Source organism: Artemia sp. Qi Xiang Cuo, chromosome 3, assembly GCF_049724085.1.
Source record: "Artemia sp. Qi Xiang Cuo chromosome 3, ASM4972408v1, whole genome shotgun sequence".
In the NCBI taxonomy this organism is placed as follows: domain Eukaryota; kingdom Metazoa; phylum Arthropoda; class Branchiopoda; order Anostraca; family Artemiidae; genus Artemia; species Artemia sp. Qi Xiang Cuo.
Window position 1 is genome coordinate 49,963,920 of NC_142796.1, and position 26,584 is coordinate 49,990,503.

Consider the following 26,584-nt stretch of genomic DNA (forward strand, 5'->3'; position numbering starts at 1 on the left):
AAACATCCCTAAAATGACCCACTGATCTTGATAAAAATCGCACCGTAAATTTCAGCCTATAAGAGAACTATGTAGAGGTTTCAGCTCCTAAACAATAGGCTTCTAAGTGCATAAGTACCCTTAGTTCTAGTGTAAGGAAAGAATTTCTTCCTTAAATTAATGACAAGACAATTTCTTTTTATTATAATAATGAGAAAATTTTACTCACCAGAAATTGCTTAGAATTATCCATTTTTTCTATGTAAATGTTCACAAAAAATGGCAGTAGTGTTAAGTTGAATAAACTATTCATAACTGTTGAAGAATCTAATTTGAAACCTGAATATATACAAAAAATAATTGCATAACCGCAAAGCAAGACATGCTGGTTTTGGTTTATCACTAAAAAAAAAGACATTGAACTTTGAAATTGCGTAAATCTCTTGGCAAAGAAAGATGTAATGACCAGTAGAATAGAATTACCAGAAAAACCTGTTTGGTACGGGGACCCCTTAGAATTCAAAAGATGGATACTACTACTATATAGCCATAAAAATCGCGTTTTGACTACAAGCACCGAGACTTCATACGATATTCTATATAACTTGTAAATTATTCCGCCCTTCCCCTATTAATATTTCGTAAAATGCCACCCCTTCTTAGATAACTTCCAATTGGGAGGAGGGCAAGGCCCACCCCACATAAAATCATTCCAAAAGACTAGACTATAAGAAGATTCCAAAAAGTTAGATCTAAAGTAGACATTGATGGTACCCCTCCACCCTCTAACAGCCTGGCAACACCCACGAAAAGAACCTTTCATAGTCACCCTTGCAAAGGCTGTGCAAAAAATGCATCTTTAACAACGAATAGGCAAATTTACTTTTCTACTATTATCCAAACTCCCCGTCATTAGTTGAACCACCCCTTCCATTAGTCCGAAGGGTTATCTCCCAGGAATATTCAGGTAGTGTGGCATGAATAAATTATTTTTACAGTTCAGACCCCTCTTGCATCTTAACAAAAAAGAACCGTCCAGCTCCAATTAGAACTGCAAGCTTGAAAATTTCATTTGCAAAGCAAAACAATATTCTGTGAGTTTACAAGAATTCAATTTTCTAGGATGCAGAAGGGAGTCCAAGATGTGGACCTAAAAATACCTTCCTAGGCAACAAATTTCTTCCTTCAAGTTTCATTTGCATAGCATATTAATCTTTGAAAACAGAAAAAAATTGTTTTTGTTTACAATTATCAATAATAGTTATATATATATATATATATATATATATATATATATATATATATATATATATATATATATATATATATATATATATATATATATATATATATATATATATATATATATATATATATATATATATATATATATATATATATATATATATATATATATATATATATATATATAATATATATATATATATATATATATATATATATATATATATATATATATATATATATATATATATATATATATATATATATATATATATGATTAGCTAGAGCTCCCACGCTTCAAAACCATAATTGATCACTGTCATCACTATAGCTGCCAACATTCAAATCTTGGTTTGCTGACTTACCTTCCTATTCTTAAATAATTTCTGAGACCACACTGGCTAATCATGATAAACAAAAAATCGCGAAGAAAGGAAGAAAACGAGTACAATTAACAGCCAGTGAAAAACTTGAAAAATTATGCAAATATTTCGGTCAAGACCTCCGCTTGACCATTCTCAGTGCAGAATAAAACTGATAAAAATATAAAAACCAAACCTTAAAATAAAAACACCAAACTAAAATTGGACGACCCTTTCCTAGTAACGGTGAAAGGGTAACTGAATAAAAAAACAAGTCTAAATGGCATTTCAGAATTTATATATATATATATATATATATATATATATATATATATATATATATATATATATATATATATATAGCCTATTATAATGATATTGGTACTGTGGTTGACAAATACATTTTTGGAGGCCTTTTCTTGAAAACAGAAAAAAAAGTGTTTTTGTTTACAATTATCAATAAAAGTTATATATATATATATATATATATATATATATTATATATATATATATATATATATATATATATATATATATATATATATATATATATATATATATATATATATATATATATATATATATATATATATATATATATATATATATATATATATATATATATACATAGTCTTTGAGTTAAATACTGATGTACTTGGTTTAAAGCATAAAGTATATGTAAATGCAAATAGAATGGCAAAGAAGGCTGGTAAATAGGGAGGGTTCTAGACATTTCTGGGAATGAGAACATTAATCTCACATTTCACCTACTGAATGAATTGGCTATGGAAAGATGATATTGGTACTGTGGTTGACAAATAAATTTTTGGAGGCCAGTCAAGCTAGTTAGAACCAGACTGTTTTTCTTTTTTTTATTTGAGATTAAATACTAATATAAGCAATGTTTTTTAATGCAATCAATTTTCACCAAAATAAAGTTATAATATATATATATATATATATATATATGTATATATATATATATATATATATATATATATATATATATATATATATATATATATATATATATATATATATATATATATATATATATATATATATATATATATATATATATATATATATATATATATATATATATATATATATATATATATAATGTTAATTTTTATTTCGAATGAACCTAGAACCATGTAATAAAGACTATACAGGGTTATTTACAACATTCTGTGATTTAACAGCAAAAAGTACTAGTCACACATATCCTACAAAGCTGGCTCATTAGAATATCTAGTGTGATTGTGAATATTGACCAAAAAAGTAAGTTGGTTGAAATTTGACCATGCTTCCAATACATTAATCAGCTTAGGCTACTGCAATAAACTGGCATTAGCAGCCTAATAGACCCTTGATATATTTATGCTAAGTGAGAAACACATGTTTCGGTTTTCCCATCTGAGTGTAATGACAGTTAAGCTGGCGAAGACTCCCATCCCAAGCCAAAGGATTTACAACACCAAGACACAAATCCTTATCTACTGCTACTCCTGCTACAAACAACTCACTGCAACACCAAGCCACCTCAGGCCAACACAATTATGAATGCTCCTCCTCCTTCCAAAATTATTCAAATCCTCTCTCTTTACACCCTCCCAAGATGGTGTATTTCCCCTTAAATCTTTCCTTTCGACATATCCCCCCATTGGGGGATGACCTGCTTTGTGTTTGGCCCTAGATGTTTGGACAACAAGGACAATCTGTCATCCTTCATCTGCAGACTGTGTCCCAACTACTTCCACTTTTCTCTCACTATAACCCTAGAAGGAAGGATTGAACCACACTTTTGTACAGCTTACTGTTTGATATATGGTCAGTCAGTTGGGTACCCAAAACCATCTATAGACCATTTCTCTGAAAACTATCTAACAAACCCTCCTGTCTTTCAGAGCTCCCACGCTTCAAAACCATAATTGATCACTGTCATCACTATAGCTACCAACATTCTCAATTATTAATCTAAGAGTGAAAATTGGTAAATACATCATCTCCCCTTCCAAAAACCACACTGATAAAACTCTGCTCTTAAAACTTTATTTATAGCATCTCTGAATTTAAAACTTACCATCATACTGGGTAATTTGCTTCCTAGAGAAACCAAGCTGACACCCCCTATAATTACCAAACTCACTGTTATCACCTTTCTTATAGAGGGGTTTAATAAGAGTTTTTCTAAAATTGCTAGGTACTGATTCTTTTTCAAAGAAGAAATTCATAATTTTTCATAGTCTTTCAAAATATAATCTGAAATTAGGTTTTTCAAATTTTTGACTTGGTGGTCTTTTGGAGTTACAAATTTTTGAGTTTTACTGTGCAAAGCTAGTGAGCCAAACACCTGCCTTAACTCTTAGATCAGCATTTAATTATAAATAACTGAATAACATTGTCTTGACCATTTCCCAGGGAGATTATTCTGGATTAGAGTGTTGCTTGGATAAAGAGTCTGCTCTCTGGGGGTGTCCTTGGGCGCTGCTATCAACAAGCAAGTGCTGAAAGACCTAGTGACAGCTGAGAAAAATTCCCTTGGGGAAGGCTTAAGTGAACAATTTCAAAGCCGGGTAAAGGCTCTAATCTTTGAAGACCATGAGAGACAGAAAAAAAGAATAACTATAGTGGTCTTTGAATTTGCTACCCAAACTGATAATGCCCAGTTTGTCTGTGAATACCTAACTAACAATTATGAGCTACCTAGTGTTCCTATCTCAAACCCCTGCTGTCTAGTGAATCCAATTGCTTCTGGGTGCCCAACTCTCTACACCCACCGCCGATTATAATCCCTGTTCCCGACTTCAAGACAAAGAAAATGATACTATGGAAATCATTTGAGACGTAAGGGAAAGTAAAATTCAGAAATGATGAGTCAAAAACAGACCATGACAGAAGGCAGGAATTGTATGAAGAGCTGTACAGAAGAAAAGCAAGTGGTTAAACTGATTTAATGAATGAAAGCAACAAGATTGTCCCAAAAAACTTTCAACTTCCAGCACCCACCCTGGGGTTGCAGGTAATGAAGATTTAGAGGAAACTGATGCTTGCTAAAACCATGTAAACATGGTCCAGCCCCTTAAAAGAGAACTATCGAGCAACTATAAGGAGTTATTAGCATCACCATCAAAAATCAATGCAAAAACGTTTTGGAAATATGCCTCAATCATAAAGACTGGTAGACATTCAGCAACAGAAATCTCAGTAAATAGAAATACTACAACCAATCCTGGAGATATAGCTGAAGCCCTGAGCAAACAATTCAAGTCAGTTTTCACACCCCTAGATATTACTACCTTGCCAGAAATCTTGAATACATTATTGAAAAGCATATGCAAATAGTCACCATCAAACCTCTGGAATTAAAACTACAACTCAAGATTGAATTCAAATAAGTATGTTGGCCCTGATGGAGTTCACCCTCGAACCTTGAAAGAGGTCCATTTGGAACCTGCCCCTCCCTCAACAAAACTGTTCCAACAGTCTCTGGATACCAAACAAGTTCCTCAAAATTGTCGAAACACAAATATTATGCCTGTCCACAAGCTTGGAAGTAGGAATAACGTCACCAATTACTGACCCATTAGCATCACCTCAGCAGTTATTAAAATTCTTGAACAAACTATGAATTCCACAATTAAGAAACATTTAATCGACAACAAACTGCTCACAGACAGCCAAAATGGCTTCAGATCTGGGTGCTCAGTTGAGATAAACCTTATATTGGATTATGAGTATGTCATTGAGTTGTGAGATTAAGATACTCCAGTTTACATTTCCCTTTTAGGTTTTGCCAAAACATTTGACAAAGTCTGTCATTACTGGCTGAAAATAAAGCTAATAGCTCTTGGCATCTACCTGGAAGCTGTAGAGTGGGTGATGCAGTTCCTCACAGGAAGAAAGCAGAGGGTTAGGGTAGTTGGGGACAATGGGCGAGAACTCTTCTCAGAAGTTGACAGTGGTGTGCCTCAGGAAACAATCTTAGGTCCTACATCGTCCATTATTTTCATTAATGATGCTCCAGACGCTCTAAAAAATTAGATAGGCCCTTATGTTGATGATCCAAAGCTTGTTGGGCCTGATGATCCAAAGCTTGAAGAGTCATCATTTACAAGATCTTCTATACAGGAAGACTTATATTTGCTTTCTTTTTGGGTCCACAAGTGTAAACTCGAATTTAACATTCAAAATGCAAGTCAGCACACTTTAAGAGAATGAATGTAAGATGGCACTACCATATGATTGGAGGGGATGGCTCAAGACAATTGATTGACTCTTCAACAGCTGGGAAAGATTTGGGATTGTTGTTGATGAGGAATTAAAATTTATTAAGCATGCCTATATTTGTCTGTGATCCTATCACCTTCAGGTAGGCTGACTACTATTATATTTTTTTTTTTTTCATGTAAGCATACTTACAGCTTACATAGTTTTCTGGTCCCACATTATAAATTGGGCCAATACTTTGATTCTACTTTCATTCTACTGATATCTCTTTATGCTTTTTGTGATCCTCTCACCTTCATGTAGCCTAACTTCTATTATTTTTTGTCGGTCCAGCACACTTGCAGCTCATGTAATAGCAACTGGTGTCACATTATACTTTGGTCCAATACTTTGGATAATTTGTGCCATCCCACTTATATTTCTATGTGTACATTTATTATGTGTGATAATTATGGGTGATTTCTCTTTTCTTTTGAATTCTTCTATTCTTAATTCGGTTATATTTGATCAACCAATTAGGGCTGGTAAATAAGAGACTCACACGCTTGACCCTCTCCTTGAATCTATGGTTAATTCTAGCTGTAATTATCACACTACCATTGATTATTGTGATAAAATTATACCCACACTGTCTTTAAATAGTAGCTTTAATGTATTTTGTTTGAATGTGCGTGGGATAAGAGATAAGTGGGATAGTCTGAAATCGTATTTGTGATCTGATAATTTTTGCCCTTTTGATGTAATAGGTTTAACAGAAACATGGTTATCTGATGGTGAAAATTTTACAGCCTATGATATGCATGGTTATGTTGCTGTCCATATCCCCAGAATGGTAACAAAGTGCTCAGGAGGTAATTCTTTATTTATAAAGTCTGATATTGAGTTTAGAAGAAGGTCTGACCTTGAATCCTTGTTTACATCAGTAGTGTCAAATAGTAGGACAGTTTATTCTCTTGTTATTGATCTGAAAAGCCAGTTTGCATGTGACACTGTTTGTTTGTTTTATAAGCCCCCTCCTTTTCCAACACATTTGTTCTGTGATTTGCTTGATCAACTTTCTTGTGTGGGGTCTTTCTCTAAAAAACGTATTTGTGTTTTGGGAGACTTTAATTGTAATATGTTAAATATTGGATCAAGTGATGAATGTGACCATCTCTTTGATGTGCTTTCTTCTGCTGGTCTACTTCCTTCAATTTTTTTCCTTCTCGTGTTGACCCTACTAGAAATTCTGCCACTTTAATAGACAATATTTTCATTTCTTATTCTTCTAATTTGAAGTTTACTTCTGGTATTGTTTTCACTGACCTTTCTGATCACTTCCCTATTTATGTTTCACTTTTTGTGCCTCAAACTGAGATTGCTCTGGATGAGCGGGGTGAGACTTCTTTTAGAACTTCCACAGATAAAGAAATTTCTAATTTAATACATAGTCTTCAGAGTAATGATTGGTCTAGTGTTCTTGAAGCTAATGATGTTGGTTTTGCAACAAATTTATTTTTGTGTCGTGTGGGAGCTCTGTTGGATAAGCATTTTCCTCTTAAAAAGAGGCCAAGGAATTCCATACCTAAATGTCCATGGATGTCTAGAGGTCTGTTCAATGCTACACATATGAAGGCGTCTCTGTTCAAGGCTGCATGTAAAAGTAAAACACAGGGTGATCTTTTGAAGTATAAACTTTATAAAAATGTGCTTACTTCTTCAGTACATGCAGCCAAAAAGCTCTATTTTTCGCGTCGTATTGATGAGTGTAAGGGGAATTTGCGAAAGGTTTGGACTGTAGTTAATGAAGCTCTTTCCTGCAAGAAACTCAAACAGTCCCCCCTTGTCGCTACAGGAAAGCTGAATGATCTTTCGTGGACAAAAATTCTTCAGCAAGCGCCTTCAATTCGTATTTCACCTCACTTCCTTCAGTTCCTAATCCACCCTACAGCAGAGTAAGTAGTTTTCCCTTAGCAGAAAAGTCATTTTTCCTTTTCCCATGCAGTGATACCGAAATTTCTAACATTATTTCTCAGCTTTCAAGCAGCCGTTCAGTTGATGGTTTTGGTTTGAGCTGTAATGTTCTTAAAAAAAATTGGTCAGTTTGTTTCTAGCCCCATCTCACACATAACTAACCTCTCTCTTTCTTCTGGTGTTTTTCCTCATTTATTTAAGGTTGCTAATGTTGTACCTTTGTTTAAAAAAGGTGATTCATCTCTAATTTCAAACTATAGACCTATTTCTCTCCTTTCTGTAATCTCTAAGGCTGTTGAAAAAGTAGTGTATTGTAGACTCTCTTCATTTGTATTTAGTACTAATACGAATGCAGGAAATTCTCTCATAACTAACCATCAGTAGGGCTTTTGTCCCAGTTTTTCTACCTTGTATGCACTTTCAGATGCAACAGAATTGGTGCGTGTTAACCTTGACAAGGGCTTGTGTGTTTTGGGTCTATTTCTTGACTTTTCTAAGGCATTTGATATGGTTGTTCACTCTGTTCTTTTGTCTAAATTATCTTCATTTGGAGTGCATGGAGTCCCACTTGAATGGTTTAGATCTTACCTCTCAGGGAGATCTCAGTATGTTTCGGTTAATGGTACTTCTTCCTCTTCCTTGTCTATTATGAAAGGTGTCCCACAGGGCTCTGTGCTTTGACCACATTTTTATTTAATCTATATCAATGATCTTGTTGATGGTCTTCATCCCCTTGTGTACCCTATTCTTTTTGCTGATGACAGTAACTTTTTCATTGCTGCAGTGGACCTGCCATCTGCCATTTCCCTAGCTAAAGGTCTTCTTGATAAAGTAAAAGATTGGTGCTGGTCAAATGCTATGACTATCAACAGCCAAAAAGTGCCATTGTACACTTCAGGACCCCTTATCGTATGAGAGACGCAAGGGAACCAACCATCCTGGCTCATGGGAATGATATTATACCGCAAGCTACTATAGTGAAATTTCTTGGTGTGTATCTTGACTTTTTTCTTTCTTTTAAACCCCATATAACTCATACCCGTTCCCTTGTCCTCCGCCAATGTTCAATGTTACACAGGGTTAACTCATTTCTTTCCCTAGATATTATGCTTCCTCTTTATTATCCTTTTATTTTTTCTTACCTTTCTTATTACTGTTCTGTCTGGGGTAGTACTAATAAATCTCTTCTCTGCTCCCTTCAAAGAGCCCAAAATAGGGCAGTGAAGGCTACTTTTGTTCTACCTCGTTTTTACCCTTCCTCTGATATTTATAATGATACTTGAATAGCTCCTATGGATCGTATTGTGGGTAAAAGTTACCTTTATTTAGCACATTCTGCTTTTCTAGGTACACTTCCACCATCTCTGGAGCAGTTTTTCTTTCTGTCAGGCTCAGGTAGGTACTCTTCTTTTTTACGTAGCTCTTATCGCAGGTTCATTTTACCTAAGCGATCATCGACAGCAGGTCAGAGGTCTCCTGTTTATCAATATATTTTACTATGGAACTCCATCCCTTCTGATGTCCCTCTTTCTCTTTCTGCAAAGGCAGTTTCTCACTGGGTATTTCCAGTATAGTAGTTTCCCCTTTTTCCTTCTTTTTTTGCATTCCATACAAATTTATTTTTCTTTTTTTTCATTCAATATATTTCTCTGATTTTTTTTTTTTTTTTTTTTTTTTATTTAATCCTAATTTCCAATCTCTTCCTCGTTTATATATTTTTTTTTCAGTTATTTGTGAAGTTTACTGTTATTTCTCCTATTTTCATAAATGTCTCTTATCCATTTTTATTTTATTTTATTTTTTATTTTTTTATGTGCTTTATAATAGTGTCTTATTTGTTTTGTTGGCCCTTTACAAGCTGAGCTTCTTGGGCGTGTATAAACTTTAAGTTTGTATTTGTTTTTTTTTAGTATTAATAAATTGATTGATTGATTGATTGATGCACAAACAGGAGTTGCCAAAGCATCTCAGATCCTTGGGATAATCAAGCATACTGTATGTAGCAGATCATCCAAAGTTTTGAACAAACTACCCAAGGATGTTGTGCAAACATTTCTAGAATTTAGAATATGTGCTGCAACGCCCCTAAGCAAGGGTGATGAGCAAAAAATAAAATCTGTTCAAAGACAGGCAACAAAAGCTGTTGATGGATGCAACTACATCTTCCAATACTTGTGTACCAAAGCTGAAGAGGTGATGTCATAATGACTTATAAGCTCTTGAATGCTGAATCCTCCTGTCAAGATTCCTTTAAATTTGATGAATCCTCCAGGACAACGGGGCACAGCAAGAAGTTGTCACAGAAGATGGCAGATACCAAGGTCCACAGCCACTACTTCTCCAATAGAGTGAGTGCCCATTGGAATAATCTTCCTGACATTGCTGTCACTGTTCCCTCTGTTGATTCCTTTAAGATTAAAGTTGACAAAAAAAGTTGGTCAACTAAGCTATGGACAGAAAAGTGGAATGCAATTGAGTTAATGGCTCCCCATCATCACTGACCAGCAACTCTACAGGATTTTTCTTTACTTTGCTGGACAATGTGATTTAAGGTAATCTTCAGTGATTCATCTCTAACTTCACAACCACCAAATTTAAAAACTCACTTGCCACACTATCAGTACCTGGGTTGTTATTATTGTATTAATCCTTTTAGTACTGTCACTAATTCTTCCTCAAAAAAGAAATCTTCCTTCACTTCCATTGTATCACCAATATTTATTATTTTCTGTATCTTTCCCTGTAACTTTAACACACTTGGCATGTTTTCAAAATGTACTGAGTATCTCTATTTAACTCTCTCCCTGTTACTAATTGTAGCCCTCTTCCTATCTTTAACTGGGACAAGTCCAGATTGACTGTTCCCTCTCAATGTTTTAGCATACCAGTACACTATTTTACTATTATGCTGTCTGGCTGCGTCTTCTAGATCTTGGGCAATCTTATACATGGTCTTTACTTCACTCCTCCTAAATACATATTTTAATGCTTCCTCCACATTCTTTACATTCCTCTTATGTTCATATAATCTATCAGCCTAGCTCTTCCTCCTCTCTACTAAACTTAAAGCATTTTCACTATTATCCCTAGCTATGTTTCTAACTTTCCTTACTGAGACACCATCTGTGATTTCATAATTATTCCATCAATCTTCTACATTGTCAAATTTTAGACTCTTAAGTTTAATATTCAACTTCTCCTGGAAAGTTTCTCTCAAATTCTTATCCTGGAGTCTACCAACATCATAACTTTCCAGAAATAGGTTTTTTCAACACTGAAAAAAAATTGGAACAAGAGGAAGATAAGTGCAGAAACCAAGATTAAAATATTGGAAGCTACAGTAATGATGCTATTATCTGAGTATACTGAGTTTACTTCTCAGTGGGAGAAGTAAACTTCCAGAAGGAGGTTTTTTCAACACTGAAAAAAATTTAGAACAAGAGGAAGATAAGTGCAGAAACCAAGATTAAAATATTGGAAGCTACAGTAATGATGCTATTATCTGAGTATACTGAGTTTACTTCTCAGTGGGGGCCTCCACCAGGCCACTCAGCATGTCTCCAGGCAGTGCACAGGGGAAATTTTATAGATGTGTAGAGTAATTCCATGGGAGGCGTGAACCAAGACTGGGGACCTTGCAGTCAACTCCATTCCCACTTTAGGAGTGGCGCCCTTCTAAGAATTATAGCCTAAAAAATGACACAGCATTTGCCCTTGATTCTGATTAATGCATATTTGTCTGGGCTATATCTGTTTTGGTAGGCATCTCTTGACTCAAAAACCTCTTCCTAGATATATATATATATATATATATATATATATATATATATATATATATATATATATATATATATATATATATATATATATATATATATATATATATTTTTTTGTGTGTGTGTGTGTGTGTGTGTGTATATATATATATATTCTCCCTTTGCTGTGCCCCTTAAGACAAAGTCCATCAAAATGATCCAAATAAATGGGGAGAGAACAGCCATTAATCAGAATCAAGGGCAAATGCTGTGTTTTGGTAGGCATCTCTTGACTCAAAAACCTCTTCCTAGCTAATATATCTATATGTGATGAATATTGTATGTAGCCTATATATATATATATATATATATATATATATATATATATATATATATATATATATATATATATATATATATATATATATATATATAAAAAAAAAAAAAAAAAAAAAAAAAAATATATATATATATATATATATATATATAAAAATATATATATATATATATATATATATATATATATATATATATATATATATATATATATATATATATATATATATATATATATATATATATATATATATATATATATATATATATATATATATATATATATATATATATATATATATATATATATATATATATATATATATATATATATATATATATATATATATATATATAAGCCTATTATAATGATAATAGGCTTGACATTGTCTGTGCAGAATTTTTGGGCTTATACTTGTATGGCATACCAGACATATACATTAAAGTGATAAGTACACAAGAATAAAAATTTTCAGACATGGTAGAAAATGAGCTTAGTGACTGATTTTGTATTCAATCAGGAGTTAAGCATGGCTGTTCTCTCCCCATTTATGTGGATCATTTTGATAGACTTTGTCTTAAGGGGCACAGCAAAGGGAGAACATGGAATCAAATGGGGAAGTAAAACTTTCCTGGACTTAGATTATGTTGGTGATTTATGCATCTTACATGAAAGTGTGAGCAAAATTAATGAATTTTTAAGAGTTTTTGCAAGTTCGGGGTGCTAAAACATTAAATTAATATTAAGAAGACTAAGTTGCTAAGGCTAGGAATAACTCAAGATGAAAAAGTGATGTTGGGTAATCAAAAGATCAATCAAGTGGACAGCTTCACTTACTTTCATAGTAATATTAGCAAAAATGGTGGGTGCAGTGAAGTTGTTAAAAGCAAAATAACCAAGGCCCAAGCTGTTTTTTCACAGTTGAAAAAAGTTTGGAAGAATAGAAAGATAAATCTGGATTAGAATATTGGAAGCAACTGTAACTACAGTAGTCACATATGGTTCTGAAGCATGGGCACTCCAAAAAATGGAGGAAGATTTACAGGATGTTTTCCAGAAAAAAATGCCTACACATTATTTTGGGTAGCCAACTGACTGACTGTATTTCAAACTAACCAGGATGTACAAAAAGTGTAGTTAAATCCTACTTTCTAGGGCTGTAATGAAAGAAAGGAGATAGCTAGGCCATATTCTGCAAATGAGGGATGACAGATAGCCCTTTTGTGCCAGCCATTTAAGGCTAAATGGAAAGCAGGTCCTCCTTGGTCGGGATGGGAGGATGCTGTAGAGAAAGATTTAAGGGGAATGGGAACTTCCTGGAAGTGTGTAAAGAGAGCTTTGAATAGATTAGGATGGAGGAGGAGCATGTGTATCTGTGTTGGCCTTATCAAATGCTCTTTTTATGGAAGAAAAATTGCACTTTTCATATCCAAAAAGCACCAAGAGGTTTCAGACACTTTCTCAGTTTTTTAATTGTCTAAAACTTAAAAAAAAAACAAGTTTTTCCAACTGAAAGTAAGGAGCAACATTGAAACTTGAAATAAAGAGAATTCATTCTGCATATGAGAGGCTGCCCCTACCTTGATCCTTGCCATTTATCCTAAAAACTTAAAGTTCTATAAAAACACATCTCATTAAAATTTGACAGCCCTTGTGTTTGAGAAGTCTTTCTTAAAGAGTTACTAAGGGGCAAGGGTTGACAAAGGGACAACCCCCCTCAAAAACAGAAAAATTTCTGTTTGAATAAAGTTTAAATGTTGCTCCTTTCTTTCAATTAAAAAATTTTGTTTTTATTTAATTTCTAACATTTTTCAATTTTTGCCAGGACATCCTCTTCTCTCCGCTCTATGTAACACTCCCCCTGGAAACTTTCTTCCCCACTGAAAATTCACCCTGTGGAAGATCCCTCTGCAGAAAATACCCCCCAAGCAAATTTCTGTATATTTCCCAACAACAGATACTATAGCCTATGTGAACAATGGGTAAATTGCGTTACTTACAGCCTTTTCCCCAGGGATTATGGGAGTCATTTCATCTCCAAATGCATAGTTATTGGACCTTTCAACTATGCTGAATCAAATAGCCATCTCAAAAGTTTTATTGGATATCTTTGGAGAAAAGGGGGCATTAGAATAAGAAGTTGCCTCACATCTTTTTGCTCACTTTAAAAGGGCACTGCAACTTTTGATCTTTAATCAAATGAGCCCTCTTCTAATCTTTTAGGATCACTGGTTTGATATTATTCCCCCTGGGGAAACAAAAACCAAAAAAAAAATAAAAAAATAAATAGCCTAAACACTTCTTTTGGCAAAAAAAAAAAAACTAAATTCTACATTTTTGTATATAGGAGTTTGATACCTCTATAGTAGGTTTCTCTGATATTCTGAATTCTGGTAGGTTGATTTTCATTAAGATTGCTTGTCATTTTGGGGGGATTTTCCTTTTTTTGGAAATCAGGCAAATTTCCTCATGCTTGTAACTTTGATGGGTAACATTAAACTCAATGAACTTTACATATTTAGAATCTGTATTTAAGAAAAGCAATATTTTGATGTATCTGTTGTTAGTAAAATTATGTTTTTAGAGCTTTGATTACTATTGAACAAAGTTGTCCCTGACTTAAAGTTTGTTACCACAAACTGTTTGAATATTTGATTATAGTTTTAATTTTATGACAGATTATTGTAATCTGGGATTCAATTATATTGCTTAAACATCATGGTGAAAGGAAATCTTTAACATAAAACCTCCTATAAAAGTTGAGCTCTGTTCTGATTTGAAGCAGAGTTGAACAAGACCCCTTTATCTAGTTTAATGATCAATTGACAAGAAGATAACAAAAGCAAAACCCACTTTTTCAGATCTTATCCTTGTGAAAATGGGTCCTTTGATTCTGGATTTGTTTCTTCATCTACCTAGGCCTAAATTAATACTTTCCAGGTAGCAAAAGGCCAATGATCCAAAATTTTGCCATTTTTTGTTAGAATTTAGATTAGCCTAGGGTAAAAAACCAGTATCCAATTGAGCAAAATTATGTAAAACTAAAACCCTCATATCTTGTTACCACAGAGGAATTGAGAAGGATTGGGTATATTAATGAATAGCTACAAGTCTAAGCTATGCATCAATATGGTTATTATTAGACCCCGGCGCCGCGCCGATGAGGGAAGACCCGCGGCGGCGGGGCAAAAAACAGCACCCCGCGCCGCCGTTAAGATGCCGGCGGCGCGCCGCCGGCGCGATCATTGTTGACCGCAAACATTAATGTTTTTATCAGTCTTTCTCAAATCACAGCTTCAATTTACAAAAGATTCCTATTCATGAGTTCAAAAATTCACAAGTCACTGGTGGAAACTGGTCTTCTTCGTTATTCATCTAGAGAAGTAGAAATCTGGTGGAAACGAAATGGCTGTGACGTTTCAGAACCCATGCATAATACGAGGAGTTGAAGTATATATTAGTTATGTATTCTCAACATAAATAAGTATCAAAATTAGAAATTTTTTCCAGCGAGCATTACTCCATATAGAACTTCAAATACCGTATCACAAAATTCGTCAGTTATCTGGGTAAAAACTTTGAATATAACTTTGAACTTAGAAGCTTAATGTTTTCATAATGCCCTTTGCCTTAATCTGTTTTCTCACATTTAAAACAGTTGAAATGGGCGACTTTTATATTGATTGGTTTTTTTTTTTGCTCTTTTGGATTCCTAAGAAGCCTTCTTGTATTAAAAACTGGTTTTTAATTAAAATTTTTAAAAAAATGCATTTTAAAGTTTTTTTTTGGCTTCTTTATAGAATATATGTCATGTAGGCTAAGGCCGAACTGCTGCTTTTTTTATTGCTTTTGGCTGCTCTTTTGTTTATTATTCATTTTTTCTTTTGGGGATTCATTCCAAATTATAAACTGATAAATACCTAATATAAGTCAAATTATAAACTGTATCTAAAAGGAGTAAATTTATCAAATTGAAAAATACATGATGAACACTTCACATGAGAACACTTTGAAAAATGAAAAGCTAATCTGTTTTAAGTGTAATTAAATGAAATAATATGCAGACTGAAGTAGCTCCAGGAAGATGTTGAAATGTTCATCCTAGTTCGTCACTTTTAATCCAAGCAAAATGTTAGGACACTTAGTATCAGTTATTGAGTTTAAGCTTTGATTTCCAAATGCTCACAAGAATTACCAAATTTAAGAAAGTCGCAACAATAAGTCACCTATGGTCTAAAAATTTAGACTCCTCTTTGATCCGCACCCAGGCTCAATGCTTCTGCTATGGTTATTTCCATGGAAATCTCCAAAGAGTTTCTTTTAAAAATAGCTTTCAAGCGTAATTAGGGGTATTTAGCCTTTTTTGCTTTTCTTCAAAGCTTTGAAATAAGTGGTACATTTGTTATATTTGTGCATATTTTTGGTAATCATTTGTGGGGTGATCGAATTTTTTAAACCACTGTAGATACGTAAGAACGTTGCAACATCTAGTACCCTGAGGTCATAAAACTGTCAAAGACTCCTCCTTGAACCTCCAAAATTGAAAGCTTTTATTATGACCTGGCCTTTTAATGTAACTTGGGCATTGGAAAAAAGGCGCCACTGTCACTCGAGCGCAACGTTAGGTGGGAATGTCGATATCGCTTTTGTCACACCAATTCGTTTTAGTGTGAATCTGCCTGGTACTTATGAATGAATGTTTTCAGAGTAAACCCGTTTCATCAATAGGAAAAAACCCCGGATTGGATGCATATGTCCCTTTCCCTTTGGACAATAAAACCATGCAAGTGCTGTATCAAGTATAACTCACGAAAATCTTTTTAATTTTTGTCAACCTTTCTACTTTGTTTCAACATAGAATTCGATAAAAAAAAAAATCAAGGCGCCGTCACTTAAACAAAAAAAAATTAACTGCCCCCCCTCTGGAGAATATCTTAAGCGGACAACGTCTGTGCTTTAAATAAAAAAAAAATAATTAACTGATTTTCCCACTTGCTTTAAACACTAATCAAGGTATTATCATTTAAATATTATAGCTCAATACCCCCCCTCCCTCTGCATACCACCTTGATAGGATGCCATCTTTGCTTTAAATAAAAAAAAATGAGCTTTTTGGGATCCCTGCTTTCAATAAATAAAATTTCGAGCTATTATTATTTAAATATAATACCTCCCTACCCCTCCCCCTCTGGATACCACCTTGATAGGATACCGTCTCAGCTTTCATTTGAAAAATAATTTACTGAATAATTAACAAGGTCACTATATGGTTCAAACAAACACGCAAAATAACATTAAACAGCTTAGTGTTCCTTGAAAAAAAAAATTCAGAGTATGAATAAAGGGGTACAAAGACAACAACAAAAATGTCGAAATTATTCAGATATTCCTCAAATTATTGGAAAACTAAGTGATAGATTCGCCATGGCATTCCATAAGATCCAAAGAATCGAATTAAAAGGGAGCACAAACAAAAGCCAAATAAGGCCAGTAGCCTATGAGAAATCACAAAATACCCAAGACAATGAACAAGTCCTAATGGGGGGCCCTGGGTCTATCAAAATATTTCAATGGTTTCCCAGGGAATTTGATATCATTTTCTTCTGTCTCCACTTTAAATGAAAAAAATCATTATCTTTTTGGCGTCCCTACTTTCAAAAAGAAAAAATGAGGTATTATCATTTAAAAATGATAGCCCCCTATCCCCCCCCCTTATAGGCAATAATTTACAATTTATTTATGAATATATTTTTGAGGTAACTTCCGGTTCAATCTTTAATTCCCAAACCTTGTACATAGCTTAGTCTATAGCTAAATTTTGTCTCAACTGAAGGCTGTTTTTTTTTTTTTTTTTTTTGGGGGGGGGGGGAGGTAGAAATTTTCCAGAAAGAAGATTGTTTTATCTATCAGGTGTTCAATAATTGAGCATTAAACATCAAGAAAATCTTATCATAAAACAGCAAAAAAAAATAAAAAATCTTTAAACTTACAATTCAGCTGTAGAAACAATCTGTCGGCTGTCAATTTCAAAATCCAACAAAAGGCTGAAGCTGTATAGTAGTGAATGCGTTCTATAAATCTATTCAACTTGAAAATAAAATTCTTGTCTACAAATGATGTAAGAAATAGCGATTGGGAAACTGCATTCAAAATGATTTAAACTCATTTCATAAAGATGATACTTTTTTTTTGTCAACATATGAGGAACTGTGCATATTGCAATATTTGCAATAACATATTACACCTGTCTGGTTTTTATGCAATGTAACAAAAGAGACAAAAATTAATGAATAAGAGGGTAGTAATGAATCATGGTATTCAAAGTAGTATTTGGCGAGGAACGTCACTGGTGATAAATCACTAGGGGTGGCACAGTGATTGCGTGATTTTCAGAGATTTGGGAACCAAATTTTTTTTTGGGGTGACGCATAGATTTTCAGGGAAATACCCGAAAATTTGGGGATAGTGCAAGCTCTGCTTGATTTCTAATCAGGAAAATCGAAATACTCAACCACACGAGAAGGAAAAGCTCCAACTTTGCGGTTGGCACAATAAAGAATTGCCATAAAAATAATTTAAAGTCAACCAAACGCCACCGCCTCTGCTGGCGGCATGCCGGCAGCATTACGACACTTTGGCAGTGTTTGACCAGGCCTCTTGTTGGCAGCGTTCGGCCCATCTTCCGGCACTGCGCTGGGATCTAGTTATTATTCAGATTATTATAGTTATTATTCAGAGACAAAAATTAATGAACAAGAGAGCAGTGAAGAATTATGGTATACAAAGTAATATTTGGCAGGGAAAGTCACTGGCAATAAATCACTAGGGGTGGCACTGTGATTGCGTGATTTTTGGGGATTTGGGGAACCAAATTTTTTTTGGGAGGTGACGCATAGATTTTCAGGGAAATACCCAAAAATTCAGGGATAGTGTAAGCTCTGCTTGATTTCTAATCAGGAAAATCAAAATACTAAACCACACAAGAAGGAAAAGCTCCAACTTTGTGGTTGGCACAATAAAGAATTGCCATAAAAATAATTTAAAGTCAACCAAACGCCGCCACCTCTGCTGGCGGCAGCGTGCCTGTGGTGTGCTGGCAGCATTACGACACTTTGGCAGTGTTTGACCAGGCCTCTTGTTGGCAGCGTTTGGTCCATCTGCCGGCACAGCACCGGGATCTAGTTATTATTCAGATTATTTAAGATCAACCCCTTGAAACTACTGGTTTATTTACTTACCTGCAGGGACCTCTTTTTGGAAATACCAATTATCTTATTTTGATGTATAGGGTAAGACACCCAGTAGTTGGCCACCTGCCTATTCTTGGACAGAATGTAACTAACAGGGAACCTACCTCTAGGCTAATGTGCTTAGAAAGTTTTTATGCACAGCTGGTTTCCCTGGTCACTAAGCAGTCCATACAGATAGCCTATCTAATACAAATTTAATACAAACAAACAATTTAATACAAACAAACAAGGCAGGTTCCCTGTTAGTTACATTCTGTCCAAGAATAGGCAGGTGGCCAACTACTGGGTGTCTTACCCTATATCCTTTTAGTGTTTCAGTTTTATCCATATATGAACAGAAAGCTGATTTCCTTCTGATTCTAGAAATATAGCTTTTATTGCTTGATATTTATTCTATAAATCACAAATATTTAAATATAATTTTTCTTTTCAATTGCTTTTCAAAACAGAGACCACATTTTCAATTTATGCTGACAAATCATTGGTGAAAATTTGACCAAGAAGGCAGGGTTCTTGTTACTGCCCTCATATTGCTTCATGTTGTAGTAGAAAGGGGTGGTCCAAAAACTCATTGCTATTTTTCCAGAATGCCAAAGAAAAGTGTTCTTTCCCAAAAAGAGGTCTTTTACCCTAGGCCTAGCCTATAGCCTACCCCAGTAATCTGTCCAATGTTTTAAGCCCTGGAAACAAATAAGAAGATGAGATATTCACTTGAAAACTGCTTCCCTGGTATATGTTAAGCCCTGAATTTGTTCCTGTTTCACTCAGCTAGCCTACTTTCTAAGATAATAAGTCAGCTTTCCACTAGCCTAGGCTAGAGCTTTACCAAGGCCTATTTGTTTAAAGTTGTGTGCTTACTGTTAATAGAACCCATGCAGCTTTGTAGAGCGGGCACCTTATATAAAGTGCTCTCAACCTAAACTTCTTTGACCAAATAACAATGAACCAAGGAAGTAAGAAAGCTGGTAGGGAAAATAGGAAGAACAATACAGATTTCCACCAGGAAACTAAGAAGCCACGGATTTGAAGCTCTTCGCTAGTCCTTATGTTGAGTATATGGTGTCTATTTCGCTCTTGAAATGTGAAAGCTTCATCTGTGATCATATGCATTCTTTACAAGACCACATTACAAAGTTTTGAAATTCTTGCTAAAAGAATACATGACAGTCCGAACTCCGAAGGTACCAATTGTACCCTAATCGTTGGCCCTAATCGTAATGCCGACGCTTTTGGAGTCTTGGATCGAGTCCTAGGCCCAGAGTCAAATAATATGGAACTAAGTTTTAAAACCGGATGTGATGATAAAACAAAAAATCGCGAAGAAGAGAGAAAATGAGAGCAATAATAGCCAGTGAAAAACAGAAGAAAAATATGCAAATATTTCGGTTGAGATCCCTGCTCAACCGTTCTCAGTGCATAATAATAAAAAATGCAGATAAAAAACAAACTTCAAACTATACACTAAAAATAAATAAGGACCCTTTCCCAGTAACGATGAAAGGGTAACAGAATAAAAATCAACACTGACTGACATTTCACAATCTCATTTTATGTAAAGAATTCTTAAAGGCCAATCGCTTGATAGGTAGAATACTATCAGAGACTCTATTTAATTGCGAAATATAATTTTGTGGACGGAAATAAAAACAATTAGATTTAATAAATTCATCATAAATGGGGCTTATAAAAGTTTCTCCAGTGTCTCTATTGAGGGCGACCTTTAGGTGAATGTGCTTTTTTATTTCAACTGCCTCCCTGAAAACTTGCACGAGACCTTTGACAGGGGCAGTACTGGACGTATTATCAAACAAAATGAAATAATTTGGTTTGTCATGGACATGTTGAGCCAAGGCGGAATCAAAAGTCTCAGGCCTTTGGCAATTTCACATGGCCAGTGTGGTCTTGAAAATTATTTAAGGATGTGATGAAGACAAATTTATCTTAGGTACGTGATTGAGTCGACAAACACTAGGTGCTGCATTGAAGTATTCGGCTTTGATCTCGACCACAAGAGTCTCAAAATTTATTGAAGCACCATATAAAGTTCGAGCACTACTGACGTCTAATGGTCGCTAAATACGCCAAAACAAATTTATCCACAAAGAAAAATAGTATATTTTAAGCTACAAATTTAAACTTTAAGTTTCAAATATCATCCTAATTGCCTGGTCAAATTAAAAATTTCAAATAACTGCATGAATGAGAATTTTTGTGCTTCATTTTGACATTGATTTCGAAAGATATGTGTTCGTATGATACTTTTTACGTTCTTTGAGAATTGAGCATAATTTAAGCTCAAGAACTTACTGCTTTCAGGTTTCCAAGCCTATCTAAGAATTTTACCAAATAATCAAAGAAAGTACGCCCAAAAAACAATTAGTATGCCCAAATTTACCTTAGTCCAAAGTTTAATTTCGAGGAAAAACTGAGCTTGTACTAGAATAAAAATTATGTTAGTAGCCTAGAAGTTGCTGAACCCAAAAAATCTATTTTCGAAAGACCCAGCATCGTTTATTCAAAACAAAATAAACTGGCTAAATTTTTTTTTAAATTAGGTTGAATAACTTGGTATACGGATGATTCTTTTGGCTAGTATTTCTTCGTAAATTTTGTCCCACAGTTTCATATTCAAATGACTATTCTTGTGGTGTTTATTAGTTTTAGTTTAAAATTGAAGAGTTTCTTATGATTAAATCAATGTTTTGAAATATAATTTGTTCAGGCTACTACTGTGATACAAAAATGATTTTCTAGACACAGCTGCAATTATTGCTTTTCTGACCAAATGAGCATTGTTATATGCAAACAATTATATTTTTGTGAACCCGGGATATGTTTCTCAAATCACATAGCTTCAAATTTAAAGCGAAGGAAGAAAAATTCAACTTAATATGCTGATGGAGTTAAAAATGTCTAGTGGTACTCCTAACGATTACAATACAATCTTTATAGATTGTTTGAAATGGCAAAGTATGGAAGGTTTTACTTCCCCGCATAGAGTGGAAATCTATTGTTTGCTGCAAAACGAAAGAAAAATGTTCCTGTGAACCATTGGAATAAACAATAGAATTGGAATTTAGGAATAATTTGAATCTTTTACGAGTTTCCTAGAAGGGTTTGTATTTGTATCAATGTTGGCTAGCAACATTTTTAAAATTTAAGCTTTAATTTGACACAAACAATTGGAGGAGCAATGAAAACTAAATCAACCAGCCATATGTATTTTGCATGCTTTTTCTTTAGATTTGCTTATTTTTTTTGTTATAGAATCTAACAAATGAAATTAAGAGGAAATGGGTTAAAAATTTTGAAACAAAGCAGTGGATAAAACGAAAAAAAGTAATAAAAAATCCAAACAGTTTGACTTCACGTCTGAAAGCCTTTATAAACAAAAAAAAATGAGTTAAGCTAAATTAAATACATCATATAAAGAAAATGAAAGCAAAAATCAGCTCTTAATAACTTTCAATATGACTATGAAAATAGCATAAATACGCAGAAGAGAATTAAAAGTTTCGTTATCTCTGGTGCAGTTTGAGTTTGGCAATGAAGTCTAGAAAAAAATGAAGTAATATATTATTTAAAGTATTGCTATTTAAAATTTGTTGTCTTTTTTGTCCATTCCTTTGATTTAAAATATTATACCCGTTTTTTCTATATTTTTATTTGTTCTAAATTCTGTAAATGGAACGACAACGTGGTCTAAGAAATTATTTTTCCTATAGAGCCATTAAGAAATTATAATCAAGTGCACAAGAGACTAAGTAATTACTCCTTAGATAAAGAATTTTTGTTGCTTTAATTTAGTTTTAATAATTTAAACGGATGGTTTTTTTACTATTACATTTCCCTTTAATTCAACTCATTCAAACGTTTAGAAATCTCGTATTTTATCAAAAAGTTCAAATTTGCGTAATTAAATTGAATTGGTTTCTTGTATTCAGCTTCTTTATAAGGTCCAAGCAAATGCAAATCTAAGTTCAAAGAGGGGATGAGTTCAGGCCTTTAGTGGGGACGTGGAAGATTAATCCACTCTAATTTATTAGCTATGTTTCTCCAGTTTTTCACCTCAATTCTTGAGCAATGCTAGGGCGTACAATGCTATGCGACAAAAATAACACTTTAGTTAAAGTCCACGACACTCTGCTTGAATGGCTTAATTTAATTTATTTTGGAGTACACACTGTAACACTGGCTGCCAAAGTTTTGTTGGTACTTTAGATATTCAAAGCTAATGTGGAACATGGAATATTCTAGGTATGCCTTTTCTAATATACAGCTTAGTCTAGAATTTCTTTTGAGTCTGGAGACCCTTGTGCTTTCACTTAGGGCATTATTGCTTAGACCTTAGCTCATTAGGGTATGACCATGTTTCAGAGCATATTAAATTATACTGAAAAATTGTGCCTTTCAACATTGTTCTTTTAACCATTGAATGAATTGAAACATGATTCCTCATGTGAGCGTTGGTAAGCTTCCTCAAACACAGGTAGGAAAATATTCATTTTCCTGCAACTTATTCTGAATAGTATTATGGAAGGTAGCAATGTCTATCCAACAGTAATTATTATTATTATTATTATTTATTTTTAACCCACACTATACAGAGGTACAATACGTGGAGTATCACGGGGAAAAACACAAAAAATGCGACACAAGACAATATATAAATCAAAAATTACCAAATTAAAGTGTAACACATAATAATTTAAAAGAAACGAGAGCAAAAAAAAAAAATAACGTGAAAGGAGGGGGAAAAGAGGAAAAAAAAAAACAAAAACAAAAACTGACAACTTGCAAAATCTAATAAGCAGGCATTAATATTATAATTATTGGATTTTTAATCACTCTTTACAAATCTAAATTGTAGAATGAACAAACAGAGAAAAACAACTAAACAAATAAAAGAAAAATAACTTAGGACTGAAAAAACCTGATAAGGTGATGGTGCGGAGAAAAATGGATACAAGCAGTATTTGAAAGTTTTCTGTGTAGTGCTTCCAGTTTTTCAGTAATATTAGGAACAAGAAATTTATTAATAATTACCCGGTTTTTGGTCCAAGGTGGAAGAAACAACAAAAATTTACAAAATCTAAAATAATTAATCCGGATTCTTTTTAACTCATTTTTCTTCAGAAGGAGGAAAATTCCAGAAGCAAAAAGAATTGAATGGTCACAAAAAGTTGAGTAGAGCTTGGCTAACTCGAGTTTATTATATTTACCTGTATTGGCAACAATCTTAGCATATCCTAATTTAATTTTCATATTAATATCTGAGACTGTGCGCTGGCGCAAGCTCGGAAGACTATTAGTAATAAAAATACCGAGCCATCAAAGAGAATCTACGAGAGGGATAGTAAAGCCACTACAATGAAGGGGAGTACTAGAAATATTATTAAAAGAAAGAAATTTACATTTATCTACATTAAGAGAAAGGCCTATGTCTGAAAAAGAAGAAGCAACACGAGAAACCATGTTAGATAAACCAGTTTTAGTACGGCTTATAAGAAGCAGATCATCAGCGTAAGCCAGGTAGGAAACATCAGAAAAACCGGAGAGATAGGTAGCCGAAATCTTTGCCAGAACTCCTGAAATACACAAATTAAAAAGGGTCGGAGATAAAACTCCACCTTGCCTTAAACCTCTTTTCAAATTAATATTAGATGCAGGCAGAGATTTCAGCCGAAGAAAAGAATTAGAGTACCAGTACCGAAGAAGCAAAATAACCGATAGATTGACACCGTAACCACGAAGAGCAGAAAAAAACTGACTATGACATACACTATCCAAAGCTTTTGATAGATCTAAAGTACAAAGAAATATACTCCTTCCCTTAGAAGAATTTTCAAGGAGCAAAGATGATAATACACGATATGCGTGTTGACAACCTACTCCGGGCTTAAATCCAAACTGGTTATCTCTCTCAAGCATATTATTAGTTACAAAAGGTAGTAATACATGCTCAAGAACTTTACTAAAAGTGCAAGAGACAGTAATAGGTCGGTAAGAAGAGCAAATAAAAGGAGAATTCCCCTTCTTTAAAATTGAAGAGACAGTACCACACAAAAAACTCTCCGGTACACTAGAAGTACAAATACACATCTGGAGAAGTAGGTGTATATGGTTAATAAGGGGGAGCAATCTAATAAAAGGTGAAATCTCGATATACCATCATTATCAACATTATCTGATTTAAGTTTCTTAATTGCTTCAATTACAGATGAAAGAGAAATAGGAACACAGAGACGCTGAGATAGAGGGGTACTAAAAATAGCAGAAAGAGAATGAGAATACAAAGAATGCACACGGTAATTAACATTAGAAAAAATAGACGAGTAATGGTCATGCCTAGCAGATGCAGAAAGACAATCACTATTTGGTACATCACTTCTAATCTACTCAGAATTAATAACTTTTCGCCATTCTCTCTTTGACACTGGAAAATCCATACCACGATAACACATAGACTTTAAGATATTTTTTATATTCCCTGTGGGTCTTACGCTTAAGGTCAGAAACAATACCACAGGGTGGTCTATCACATTCATTCCAAACTTTTAACCAAAACTTAGCTTTATTTTTCAAAGTTTTTAAATTAGGATCTAAAGACCAAATAGGCTTTTGCGTACCACGTCTAACACGTTGCAGCGGCACTGCAACTGCCTCGGCATCTATTAAACATTTAATTATTTGATTATAATAGCAATCCAGGTCCTTTTTGCAATTCCCTTGTATAGAGCTCTGAAGCAGATGATAGGGAACTCGTAGAGCAGACAGCAGCCTTGTTAGTGTAAACGCATAAAGAGGAACATCAGCTTTCTTCCAATTACTTTTTTCAAAGCATTTTGAAGACTGGGGTACTTTGCAGACACCTTGCAGGGTTTAAATTCAGCGTAAGAGTAAGTGAGATAGGGAGATGGTCTAAGTCTTGTTCTTCAGCATGTACAAACACTATTGATGTAATAATACTAGGTGAGCAAATAATGTGATCAATATTGCTTTTACTGCCTGAATGGTGAATATAAGAATATTGATGAGTATTGGGAATAATATGATAAGATGGACCTGATTCCTATAGCAACTCACATCTCACTGATGAGTTATTTATATCCGTATTGAGGTCACCCAAGATCAAATAATTTAGAGAAATAGAAATTATTTTGTCCACTATAAACTTCAACGTATTACAGGTTTTAGAAAATCTAGCCATCGATCTAGAGGAACGGTCATCATAAGGCAGATAAGAATTAATGAAAACTATAGTGCCCATGCGAACAGCCCAAAAAACTCATCCGAGTAAAAAATCACCGGCGAAACCAAATTAGGATTGTGCTTAAAAACACAAGCTAGTCCGCCGGATGGCCGGCCTCTTGTGGCTCTGGCAGTAGTAAAAAACACATCATGATGAAGGCTACGACGCAAAACGTTACTGCTAGAGTCTGTAAGAAGATGCTCCTGTAAACAAACCAA

The 26,584-nt window shown here is 34.0% G+C and overlaps 1 protein-coding gene across 2 annotated transcripts in view; it reads right to left on the bottom strand.

Annotated features, from left to right (window-relative positions):
- LOC148954224 (polyamine-transporting ATPase 13A3-like) overlaps positions 1–20,240 on the bottom strand; it is a 158,012-nt gene extending 137,772 nt beyond the window's left edge. For both annotated transcript variants that reach the window (XM_089086075.1, XM_089086074.1), the window contains exon 1: positions 19,973–20,240. In XM_089086075.1, the coding sequence (XP_088942201.1) occupies positions 19,973–20,224 (252 nt within the window). In that variant the 5' untranslated portion in view covers positions 20,225–20,240. The remainder of the gene's footprint in view (positions 1–19,972) is intronic.
- Positions 20,241–26,584: the final 6,344 nt, after the last annotated feature.